This window comes from Diceros bicornis, chromosome 4, assembly GCF_020826845.1.
Source record: "Diceros bicornis minor isolate mBicDic1 chromosome 4, mDicBic1.mat.cur, whole genome shotgun sequence".
NCBI lineage: Eukaryota > Metazoa > Chordata > Mammalia > Perissodactyla > Rhinocerotidae > Diceros > Diceros bicornis.
In genome coordinates, this window is record NC_080743.1 from 50,336,214 (window position 1) to 50,349,619 (window position 13,406).

The window sequence follows — 13,406 nt, forward strand, 5'->3', positions numbered from 1 at the left end:
TGACAATGATAAAACAAATAAAGCCATACCTAGACATAGCATTGTGTTACCAATTATAAAGAGAAAACTCTAATAGCTGCCAGAAAGGAAAAACAGATTACCTACAAAGAAAAAAGTATCAGATTGACATCAGACTTTTCATTAGCAACATTAGAAAGAAGACGACAATGGAACAAAGCCATCAAAATACTTTTCCACTCAGATTGACTAGGTTCAAAATTGTTTTCTGCCACTTACTACTTGGACAAGTTACTTAACATTTTTATGTTTCAGTTTTCTTATCTATAAAATGGGGAATAAAAATAATTCCCGCTGGGGCCGGCCCCGTGGCTTAGCAGTTGAGTGCACATGCTCCGCTGCTGGTGGCCCGGGTTTCGGGGCCCAGGTTCGGATCCCGGGTGAGCACCGATGCACCGCTTCTCCAGTCATGCTGAGGCCACGTCCCACATACAGCAACTAGAAGGATGTGCAGCTATGACATACAACTATCTGCTGGGGCTTTGGGGGGAAAAAAAAAATCCTGCTTCATAGGGTTGTTCTAAGGATTAAATGAGTTAATTAATAATAAACTCTTTTCAAATACATACAAAACACTCACAAGAATTGACCATATACACCAGGTCACACAGGAAGCCTAGGAAATTGAAAAACATTTTTGACATGCAGACCATGTTTACTGACCATAATGCAATAAAATTAGAAATTGACAATAAAGAGTGGAAATTAAAATAAAAGATTTAGAACTGAATACATTGAAAGCATCAGGACACAGCCAAAGAAATACTCAAAAGGAAATTTATAGCCTTAAGTAAAGCAAAAAAGACTGAAAATAAATTAAGTAAGCTTTCAATTAAAATGAAATACAAAATAAATCCAAAGAAAGTAGAAAGAAGGAAATAATAAAGATAAATGAAGAAATTAATAAAACAAAAAGTAAAAAGGAATTATCAATGAAACGAAATGCTGGTTCTTTGAAAAGACCAATACAATAGATATACCATTAACACCCATGATCAAGAAAAGAGACGGCACAAATAAATAACGTCAGTCATAGAAAAAGGAACATAGATACAGAAGTAATTTTAAACATACATATAAATGAATAAAGAACTTTATATGATATTGAAAATGCAAATAAAGTGGACATATTTATAAAAAAACTAATGACTAAAATTGGCCTCAGAAATAGAAAAATCTGATTAAATCCACTGGTACAAAAGAAATTTTAAAGTTAGTTAAAGACCATTAACCACCCCACCCTCCTGTCCCACTCCTCTTTGTCTTCAATTAAAACAACATAAGACACAGAAAGTTTTAAGGACGTCTACCACAACTTCAGGTAATGTTATATAAACTGTTCTAGAACATAGCAAAGAAAGGGGATTGAAGCTGATGATCAAAGCAAACTTTAGTTTCATCTCAAATGTTCTAAACTTTGTAAAGGAGAATGCATTCAGGTATGATGTGTCTAATTTTAAAATAGTCTAAAAAAATGGAAGCAGAGAGACGAAGTGACTGACTCAAGGTTACCTGTCTGGGAAAAATGACTCAGAGTATATCCACCTACCTGTTCCAGCATACAATGCAGTATCAGGGGCACAGAAATGAATTCTTCTGGAATCGGATTCAGCAAATCATTGTAGTATCTCATGTCTACCTCAGTTGTGACGACGAAAGTCACTGTAAAATATACAAGATATCATTGCTCAGTTAAGATGTGTTCTCCATTTCTTCCATCAAAATTTCATCCATAAATTCAAACTATGACCGTGCACTAATAAACGTAGGATCTGTAGGTGGAGGGATATCTGAAAGCAATATCGAAGACAGCTCCTGGTGTTGATCCTGCAGAGACACATTTCATACATGCCTGATGGTGGGGCTTGCGGTTCTTCATTATGTGCTTTCTTCTTTCCAGAGGTTGGAGCAACAGCTTGTGGAGCCTAAAAGAAGAATAATTAAAAAGGAACAATTGAGATATTCAGCAGAGAAATGCTTTCATCAAATGTTGGTATGAAGGGATCTGACGAGATTCTGAGATTGTATGATTATGTTCACACCACAAAACGATTTGCTAAAATTAGGATCAAATAAAACGGTTTGTCTAAGGAAGGAAAGAAGTTAATGGGTACGGACACTTTTTAGTTTTTCCTAACAGAGCCCACTGAGCAATTGCCAGGAAAGGGATTGGGAGATGAGCTGCTGAGAGTCAAAAAGTTTTTCTTCCCTGAGTGAGTCAGAACCATGCCATTGTCCCTCTTAGAATTCTTCAATGGTTCCACATCGCCTTCCAGACAAAAGCCAAACTCTTTAACTCAGCACCAAAAGACATTCTGGCTCCCGCCTCTCCAGCTCTAGTTCATGTTGCTGTTCTCCACTTTGCATGCACCACTTGGGAGCACTGACCTACCCCGTGGGTCCTGGCTTGTGCTGTAATAATCCTTTTCTTTGACCTTGTATCTTTGTACGTCTTTGCCCCTTTCGTGAGAATACCCTTGTGTCCCTTTCCCCCACCAGGCTTTCCTCTAGGCAATTCACACTTAGCTTTCACCACACCGCTTACCCGCCTGATCCTCTCCAGATCAGGTTAGGCGCCATGTTTTACTGCCTCTGCTGCAGTCTGAGCTGACTGTTCTCCCAGCACTCACCATGCTATGTTGAAACTGCTGTTGACTTGACTGCTGTTCCCTTTAAAAGTTCATTTCAATGAGGAGGACAGGGGATGAGCCTTGTTCATTACTGTATTGCCAGCACCTTGCACAGTGCCGGCACATGGTAGATGCTAAATAAACATGGTGATTAATTTATCAATATCCTTCCTTGTTCCAGATGTTATTTATTGGACCATGGGCTGAAAAGTGGGTTCCGTTTTCATCTCTGCACGTGGCAGGTGGTTGGGGAGCTTCATAAAGCCTCCACCACATAGGTGCCCTTTAATGCTGTGCCTGGGGGCCTTTCCTTGTTCCCACCCTCACCTATTAAGTCCCAGCAGGAAGCATTAGCTTGCTACAAGAAGTTATGTCATTTTTTCTTCATATGTTTTATAAATGGGAAAATTAAGTTGTTCAGTTAATCATTCAGCCCATTAAAGACATTCAGCACGTGCCTACCTCAGCAATGGCTACAGCTTCTAAGACAGGTTTCTCATTAACCACTTGTGGGACATTAATGAGCTGCATATTTTCCAAATAGTGTTGGTGCTGCCTTTTCCAATCCAGGCTGTCGTACATCAAACAGGCAATATTTTCAAAAATATCAGTGCCCAATACCAGCTACAGGTGAGAGAATTAATGACAATTAATTATTAGTTTCATGTTGTTCGAATCGGATATATGGTTGTATCTCTCTTAACAGCTAAACCTTTCACTTTTTACAAGGAAGCATTTCTCCCAACCACTGAATCCCAGCCATGGTGACCGAACACTTCTTGCCTTTCTTATTCACCACAATGCAGACTGTTCCCTTGGAGGAGCCCAATATTATAAGAGTCTAAAAATACTTCAAGTAAGTGAAAAACACTCTATTCATTAGTTTTAGCAGTATGGTCTATATTCTGATGTCCTGATTTCTAAACAACACACGTCAGGTAGGTAATTTCGATGTCTTCAGCCCAAGGCAAGCCATGGATATTTCTTACTTGGCTGTGCAAGAAGCAGGATGGAAATCACCTGCTCAGTTTTGTTCCTCATCCACCCAAGTATGCTGCAGTACATGTGCAATCACATTTTCTCCTTTCCTCCTTGTCTCTCTTCTCTCCTTTCACCTGCGCTACCTTTAGGGAAAAAACCCTAAGACATCCTGATAGACTACTGCTTCTGTAACACCCACAAGTTTTACGAGCTGGCAAGCAAGGTACAGATCAGATACCTCTATGACCTGGGCTTTCACTTCCAGAAGTGGAAAAGCACTGTTATCGCTGGGTCTGTCTGCTTGCAAGGAAAGAAAGATTAAATAGGCTCAGCGTATGTATGAGTTGAAGAGATAAGGTAGAGAGAGACAGCTTCTTGGGTGGGCCAGTGAATCACAGCCTGGCAGGAGTTCAGGGAAGTGCCTAGCTCTGCCTATCTTCACAGCATGGCTGTCAGTCTGGGCTTCATGTGCCCACTCAAAGGCTGAACATCCTTCCGTTAAGCTTCAACCTGGTGTTCTTTGCCCAAATTCTGGCATAGAAACATGTTTTTATTTTTTTTGTTTGTATTTATAAGAAATACAGTAAAACTTCTGCCCAGTGATCCCTTAGCTTAACTAGCTAATTCGTTTTTAAATCAAACAGCAAATCACATGCTAAAAGCCAGAAAATTTTTTCAGCAGCCAAGGTCTTAACTTGAGATGTTGCAGATGTCTTACATGAGCAGTTAGCACTTCTTGATGGGCATTTATTTGATGTAAAGCTTTCGTTACCTTGGTGCAGCAGAAATACAGTCTGCTTGTTTGCAGTCAAAGGTACTAACGCTTTCCTTCTTCCAGAGAAGAAGACTCCCTGGCTGGCTCCTGCCTTGAATCATATTCATAGGCCATTATCAACTTACAGATAGAGCTGAGAGTGTGACGTCATGTATCTGAACCATGTATTTGGTCTACTTCTACTAGAAGTAGATGTATTACCTCTATGTTTATAAAGTGATCCTAAGTTTAAAATGGACCCTGATCTTCAATATTAAATCCAATGGCCTTTTCTTCTGGAACCCAGCTCTATTACTGAACTGTTTTTAAGGCTCTCTTTTCTCATCATTTTCCTTGCTGGGTCATTCACTCACAAACCATATCTTATAGAGGAGTGCTTGGACTCTAAAACACTATTCCAGTTGGACCCAGACCACAGCCCTGGCATGAAGATGTTCAATAAATACTTGCAAATTGATTGATAGGGGATCAGTGTGTTCAGCTGAGCAGCAGAGCCCTAAATGGCTCTGTAGACAGCTGAATGTTTTCATTCCTGACAGTTACCTTCATGGCCCAACTAGACACCCTAGACATTAATTTTCTAGTTCTGAAGTCAAGAATATTCTACCATAATTAGCATTTCAACCAAGCTGATAATATTTTTCAATATAAAATAAATTTTCTGACCTTTAATTGCCATTTAAATTCTTCCACTCTATGTTTTTCAAAAGTAAAATATAGCCACATTCACTTGCTTTAAAAATGGAGTGATTAAAATCTTCTAATGAACAGAAAATCGTGGACACTAGAGTAGGAAACAGGATGCTGGGAATGGTGTTGGGTTATGTGAAGCTCTGATTGTGTACCTTGTTGTACACATCTGTGTACTGATGATGCAGTGGAATGTACTCTACCTTGGGCTTAATACATTTCAGTTCTTCTCAGCCTATGCCTGGGGAGTAAGTAAGACACACAGAGCAGAAGAAAAAGGTACTTGGTTTGAATCTGCCTTAGAAAACTCTTTTATTGCCTCCTCTGAGTTATCGTTCAGGAATTATATGGCTGGAATCTCCTGTGCCCTATTGAACCAAAAATGTATACAAGTTCTTGACAGGGCGTGCAGCCAGAACTTGGCCCAAATGAGAGGAGGACTGTTTCTCCAAAAAATATATTTGTGGATGTGGCATAGATTTTATGTTCTTGGGGAAAGAGCTCATCTCTTGGAGAGAAAGAGTAGAAAGCTGGCTTTGAGGTGGGATTTCAGGATCCCAGGGAAATAGCCTCTTCCCAATACATATCTCATATTTTTTGAGTATAATCTAGAATTCCAATAAAACAATATAAAATATTCATAGTACAGTTATGTGCTGCACAACTATGTTTTGGTCAGTGATGGGTCACATGTACAACAGTGGTCCCATAAGATTAGTACCATATAGCCTAGGTGTGGAGTAGGCTATACCATCTAGGTTTGTGTAAGTACGCTCTATGACGTTCACACAATGATGAAATCTCCTAAGGACGCATTTCTCAGAAACTATCCCTGTCGTTAAGCAACACATGACTGTACTATATTACTTGGAATGCCAATATCTCTGGGATAGGGAAACACATTGACCCAATCTAACATGAAGCAGTAAAGGACCGAGGGCAGTGGATTCTTTTCTGAGCTCAGGTTTAGGATGCAGGAGAGTGAAAGACAAAGCAGGAAAGATAAAGCTATCTGGACGAAGCGGCGGGAAGAGGCAAAGCAAAAGGAGTCTGGAGTAGCCAGTTTTGCCTAGAACAAGCTCTGCATTCAGCTACAGCTTTTCTGTGTTCAGCTTTGTTTTCCATTTATAGGACAAGACTGATATTTATTCTTACCATTGGCAAAGTATCAGACTTAACTTTCTGTTTCTACATAGTGACATCTAATGCCTTATATTTATAGTCTTTATAACTCAGACTGATCTATCCATTGTTACTTATTCAAATCGTGCCCATCCTTCAAGGTTCAAATCTGGGCCTCCCTCTTCAGTTTACTTCACGAAGTGCACATCCATCTCAAAGTAATAGAATCAGGGACTCGCATAGTGAGAAATGTCCATGCTCCATCCCACGGCCATGGGCAGCCTGCATTTTGGCTCAGAAAGCCTGTTCCAGGCTTTGATCTTACTCTCCTCTTAGACAGTCAGCTTATTTTGGGGGCAGCTACCCGTAGTCACTATCCACAGACACCTATCCTCTTCCTCCACCCTGCTTTGCCAGGCTTCCTTCAGAGCACTCACTTTAAGCGGTCCCTCTCCAGTACTCTACTTTCAGTTCAGCTCCCTTGATGCGGAAATACGTGGCCCTGTGGGGATCAACACTCTGGAGGCCCTGTTTCTTGGGACAGGGGTCAACCAGAAAGAGACCTGAGAGATTTTTTGTAACAGGGACGCCTGGATATCTTCCCTAACACATAGGGTGGTAAGTAGTTGCTCAACCTCTTTTTTAATACATCCTTGTGTATTTAGCATTTGATACTTTTCAAAGCACCCCATTTCTTCTTTTTCTGAATTAATAGGAGACTTAGACTGTGTTTCACACAACTGAGCACCTAGATGTATGGCCCCTTGGACACTGCTTCTCTGTTTCAAGGCTTTGCTCTTTTGCTCTTGCCTCTCTGCAAGCTCCAATAAATGCTCTCAGGAATGTCTGCCAATTGTGGGGCTGAGGTCTAGTCAACCTGTTAGCATAGACCTTGTTGGCCAAATATATTAAAAATATGATTTGGGCAATAAAAGTAAGGGCCTGGAAAAATAATGTTTTTAACTGATATATATATTTAAAAAAGACAACATAATTCAATAAACTATAAAATTTACTATTTCCACAATTAATATATTATATCTTAAGACTCTACTGCCTAGAACATTATTGAGGTATGAAACAAAGCCATATGTCACCGAATAAAAGAATTACCATTGTTTACCTTTATCTACATCTTATTCTTTGTCATTAATTCACACACTAAAAGCTAAAGAATTAGGCTATAACCATCATTGGGCATTCAATGTTATTATTGTCTTGAAGATAAAGAGCTTGGCACAATGCCTTGTCTATAGTCCATGATCAATAAATATCTGTGGAATGAATGAATGGGGTAAATGGAACCACAGTGTCACGTGTTCAAACCACTCGCTCTCACTAATGCTTATACTAACTCTCACTAATGCATATACTAACCATCATCTCATTGTCTGACCAGTCGGACGGAAAGTCATCTGCCTTGACCATGTATTCAAGTCGAGCAACATCAAAGAGATTTGTTTCAGGTTTCTCATTATTCAGGATTGGTTCCAAGTACTTCCAGAAAATTTCAAGTTCTTTTATGGCATTCTCTTGCTTCAATTTTTCAGCTTCTATATCTAATAACAAATGAGAGTGTTGAATTTCTTTCTACTTGAAGTATACGTGGTGAGACATATGCATTGCAAGATGTCTGTGCAGTGCCAGAAAATGCAAATAAAGAAACACAATTTTGAGAAGTTTTAGGACCTAGACTATACAATTATGAAATCAGAGGATTTTACTTTTGAAATTGATATTAAATACGAGCTCATCCTACTCTTTCATTTTATAGTTGAGGACCAGAAAGATTATGATAAGGTCACACATTTGTATATATAGTCAATATTTCCATCACTCAGATTGCATTTGGAGCAATTTTTCTGCCAAATCACTTTTTGACCATCTTAGTGTCTGTTTGCTTCATAACTGGTTAGAAATGCAGCTGATCCAGGTCTCTTTCCCACACGGCTAAAAACAGATGGGATCAACGATTTATGCTTCAGTTAACTTTTGGTCACATGAAAACAGCCACAGGCTGCTCTGGGCATTTGTGCTCTAACTTCCATCAAGTTACACTTGAATATTTGCCTGAAATATTTATATTCATTACATCTATAATTACATAGGTTCTACTACTAAGATCTCATTATTCTATTATAAAGTGTATTTTTCTATGCTTTTATTTTTATATATTAAATGTTTTTTTTATAGAGAGGCTATGCTGTTTGAGCTTATGCAGCATTTTCTCACTGACTTGATAATAAATTATTAAATGTTATAACTATCCTTTAAGATAGTCAGGAGTAGCTGGGTTTGAATCTCAACTCTTTTACTTAATAGCTGCCTTGAGGATGAGAGTCCTTTTTGGTAAAACGGAGATAACAAAACATACTTCCAATGGTTGTGGAAACTATGTGACTCAATGCATTTAAGGCCTTCAGCATTGAGCCTAGTTCCAAGGCATGTGCCCAATAAATGGTAGCTATTATTATTATCAGTGGTAGCGATTTCTAACTTGTAACAGCAATTCTAAAAATGTAGTGTTAGGGAAATTGGGATGTGGTTGTGTAGATTACAAAACACTGTGAAAATGATATTATTAATAAATAACAATAAAAGCAACAGCACATGGCAGAAAGAGATCCTAGCTCACACAGGCTTAGACCAAATCCCAGTTCTACTACCTAAAGTATACAGTGGTATACTGCATATTTTATACTTTATACTGTATGCTTTTTGTCCCCTTCCCACAGAGGTAGTCTAGCACAATTCCCTTCGATGAAGACCTCGAGGTTCCAAATGGCTGAATGGTAGTGTGGTTGGGACTTCATCCCACCACTTCCTAGCCTAAGGCTTGGAAGATAAGATGCCCTTTCTGATTTATCACAATAAGCCAGTAGCAAAGCAGAGCAAGAACCCAAGGCTATGACCTTCCTTGGGCCATTTGGTGACTATAGCTTCTGGAACAACAGATTATCTGTTGATCCATCCAGCCCATGCTTTAGGTAAAAGCTATAGATCAAATGTTCCTGAGAAATGTAGTTGGATAACCAAGCCTTCTGACCCACAGTCTATCTTCTCTGTGGCCACACAGGGATATAAACAGAGAGTATGATTTTAATTTGCAAAATTTAGAACACCTGGCCAGTGCAAGCAGACTAGCAAATCAAAGTCTTGAAAGGATTTAGTAATGTATGCATTGTAGGACTATGATTTGGACGGAAAATTGTATTTGCACTTTAAGGACAGTGGGTGATATTGAAGGATTCAGTAAGTTGTGTAGCAGACTGCATACCTTCTGGCTGAAGGAAAACTTCCTGCTGCTGGCTAACTGCTGCCAGGTGTGTCTGCAGAGGTTCATAATTCTCTGAAGATATTTTAATCACGCTGCTTATGGGAATGCCAAGCTCAGTCATAATCGCTAATAGCTGAGGATCGTTGAAGCCCACAACTATAATGTAATGCTGGGCACCATCATCTGGCTCATCGTCTGTTCAAAATACCATAAAGAAGAGCAGCCGTCATTTTTAAAGAGAACAGGTTGCACACAGCCAGTTCAATGGCTATATACATTATGCGTGCCTTTATAATCCCTCCAGCTTGCCAAAAACAGTCCAGTTGGCTGGAATGCAGTCAGTTGACTGGTTTTCATTATTGCTCTTCCAGTAAGAAGGCTGTGGCCATTTTACAAAATATTAAATCACTTTTGCAAATGAGACATAGGCGTAATAGGAGGACAAACATACACGGGGCCTGTGGTCATGGAAAATGTGTGCTAGGGCTTTTGTTAAAAAAAAGTTTAGGCTGTAATTTTTTTTGGTTCTAATCTGTTTTGAGCAACATCTGGCTTTACTCCTGAATTACGAGTAGCTGCAACTTTGTGGTATTTTATAAGTAGAGGTGTTTACAGGAGAGGGAAATATTGAATATGGACATGCTCCCTATCAAACTATTCTGTGCCTGTATGTCAATAGTTGTGAAGGCTGTGTATGGTTTATGTAGCAACTATTGAGAGTAGATGGTACATGAAAACTTACATCCCGTAATAGTCCATTAAGATCAATTTAAAAATAATGCAACAGATGCACAAACTTTTAATTTCCAAGTAATGATTTTTCTTCTATCACTAAGCAAATCAATATTGATTTTTCCATGGAATCTGTAATATCATTTCTCCTAAGTCTAGTGCATACAGCAGAGATATATTAGGGGAATCAAACTAGTAAAGGAAGTGAAGGCCTGCCATCTCATTTAAATATGATGCAAACAATAGCAGGTAGCTCTGTTTGGGCTCATGGGAAGGCAATGAATTACTCATAGCTGCCTAAATTGAATCATTTTTATATCAATAATCTAAAATGAAAGAAAATTCTAGTTGATCTATCTAAGACAAACTGGTAGTGGGAGAAGTTGAGGTCTGGAAGCTATGTGCTCTGCATGAGTCCCAAATTAGTGGTCTGATTTTATTACCACTGTATTTCACTCATGACAATAATGACTTTTTACTTTGCCTTATAATTACGTCTGCCTTTTAAAAATGTTCCCACCAAGATAGTAAGCTCCTTGGTGGCACAATCAGCTCATAATTTCATCCCTCATTTGCTCTACGTAAATGTGCTTATAGCAAGACACATGCTAACTAAATATTTGTTGAAAACATAAATGAATTACAAATAGAAATGTTTTTCTATTGAGGTGTCATGGGTATTATGTGATTTATAGTTTTATAAAGACTGAAAAGGCTGGGGAAGATTAAGCATAGTTATTGGAATGATTTCTCAAGTTATTTCGTAGGTCATAAGACAAGAAGTGAAAGGTAACCAACACGAGGAGCATCTTACTGACCAATGTAACGTTTGGTGTCATCTTCCTCTCCCCTCTGTTGTAACTGGGTGGTCTTTTTCACTGTTGTGTTTGACTCGGGCTGATCCTTTCCCTTTCCTTTGGCAACCTTGGCACTTGGGGCCTTCTTCTCCTTGGGAGATTTCACTTTCCCTTTATCCTTTTCTGTCTTAAGTCTGTCTTCTATCACCTGGAAAGAGAGAATATTTTTTCTCCATATCATAGAGTGAGCAAGCAATGGCCTTTCTACTGTCAGGTGAATTAATTCTTTATTTCATTCAATCACCTCTGTACTCATTTATTCATTCTTCAGGGCAAGATAGTAGAAATCCCACGTTGAGCCTAAGTTGTGATAAGGCACATTATGCACGAGGACTGGAGGGGTGGATGCTAGGAGACTGACTGTTCACACAAACAGCCTTCTGGAAGGGAATTCATCCTGAAGAAGAGTCATGTGGCCTAATAAACTACCTCAGTTGTCGGGCAGCAGGGCAAGTGGAGGATTCTGAGTACATTGTGATGGCAGGAACTTAGGTTTATTGAGTAGCCTAACCCTGAGAAGTCTCTGTCTGAGTCTTAGAGAAAGATAGGGTTGTTAACAAAACAAAACAAAAATTTTAAATAAAAAGGAAAACAGAAAGAGCGGTTTTCTCAAAAGTCTCCGTGATAAAGTTTCTCATAGTTTAAGTAGCGTATTGACTATTTTTAAAGGTTAAAAGATTCTTTTGGGAACCTAGAACTAACAAATTATTTTTATTATAATGCTACTTAAAAATGTATAGACATAATCAATGGTTGCTATTTGATACATTCAAAGAAGAGAACAACACAAAACATCAGTTGGCAATGCTAGTTTTCACACACTGCTCTGGGGCATGCTTAGATTGCCATATATCGTGTAAAGACTCAATTTTCCCACCATTTTTTTCTTTTCAAACAATTGCCTAAAGCTTTGTGCATTATTTCATAATGTAATTATGCTTTCAACTCATGTGGTTATAAATACAAATAGGTTGTGTTCATTGAAATGATGTGGTAGTATTGTACCACAAGGTGGCCATACAGAAGATCCAGAATATGCTTATATTATATATTTTTTCCATACTTAACAAAATTGGAAACAAAAATAACTAAATTATTGTAGCAACATCTGGGGCTCTGTATTCTCCTGAGATCATGAAATCAAATTTGAAAAACTCTGTTCTAAGACATTAGACACAAGGAGAGTTGCTTTGGCGCCCAGCTAACGGAATGTACACAGAAGAGGAGATGAGCATTTTCCTACTCTAAGTGACTTCTGGATGTTGAGGGCTCCAAAGAACCCAGTTTAGCTTTGGCACACAGAGGAAGTGTCAGAGGTGCTCATGGATTCTCCATGCATGCCAACAGCTGTGGTTCCAGTGGTGGGGAAACTCTGCTGCCCCAGAACCTGCTCCTCAGCAGCAGAGGGAAACATTGGGGAGGCCGCAGATGTCACCAATGGCCTTGAGTGGAGGCAGGAAGGAGTGCACAAGTAAGGTACAGAGGTCTGAAAAGCCCCAGTATTTCCTTCTGCACCAGATATAAACTGGTTTATAAAATAGGGCTGGACTTTGTCGCCTTGAGCTCCTAGCCAACTGGGGAAGAAAGAGAAAAAATCACATAAATAGATAAAAATATAACTACAAACTTTCATGAATGCTATGAATGATAAAACCCCATGTAGTAATCGACACACAATTGAGGTGACCTGTCTAGTAAGTTGGTGATGAAAGGCTTCTCTGAGGAGGTAATATTTGAGCGAAGACCTGAAAGATGAGGAGTCATCCATGTGAGAAGCAGGGAAAAGACAAAGTGTATGCATAAAGGCCCTGAGTCACAAAGGAGACAGGTATGCTCAAGGAACTGAAGGGAGGTGAGTACAGCAGAATAGTGGGCAAGGAAGAGAGTGGCCCAAGATTGGGGGGGGGGAGGCATGGGCCAGGTCATCCAGGGCTTTGGAGGTGGGGTTAAGAAGTTTATATTTTATTAAAAGTGCAATGGGAAGATCACAAAGGGTTTTAAGTGGAGGAGTACTATGATTTTGCAAAATAGGAAACAAAAATACTAGTAAGGAATCTCTAGCAACAGTTCCGATAGGACCTAATAGTGACTCAGATTAAGGTGTTGGCAGAGTGGAAAAAAGTACAGATCTTCCTCAATTTATGATGAATTACATCCTGATAAATCCATCATAAGTTGAAAATATCACTCAGTCAAAAATGCATTTAATACACCTAACCTACCGAACATCATAGCTTAGCTTAGCCTACCTTAATGTGCTCAGAACACTTACATTAGCCTACAGTTCATCAAAATCATCTAACACAAAGCAAATTTTATAATAA

General features: G+C 39.0%; 1 protein-coding gene across 1 annotated transcript in view; it reads right to left on the bottom strand.

Annotated features, from left to right (window-relative positions):
* The window catches only part of SPAG17 (sperm associated antigen 17), a 194,160-nt gene that overhangs the window by 108,741 nt on the left and 72,013 nt on the right, over nucleotides 1-13,406 (bottom strand). Inside the window, exons 5-10 of the mRNA XM_058538916.1 lie at nucleotides 11,044-11,230; nucleotides 9,494-9,688; nucleotides 7,594-7,775; nucleotides 3,111-3,272; nucleotides 1,871-1,943; nucleotides 1,568-1,680 (exon numbers count right to left, since the gene is read on the bottom strand). Of these exons, the coding sequence (XP_058394899.1) occupies nucleotides 1,568-1,680; nucleotides 1,871-1,943; nucleotides 3,111-3,272; nucleotides 7,594-7,775; nucleotides 9,494-9,688; nucleotides 11,044-11,230 (912 nt within the window). The remainder of the gene's footprint in view (nucleotides 1-1,567; nucleotides 1,681-1,870; nucleotides 1,944-3,110; nucleotides 3,273-7,593; nucleotides 7,776-9,493; nucleotides 9,689-11,043; nucleotides 11,231-13,406) is intronic.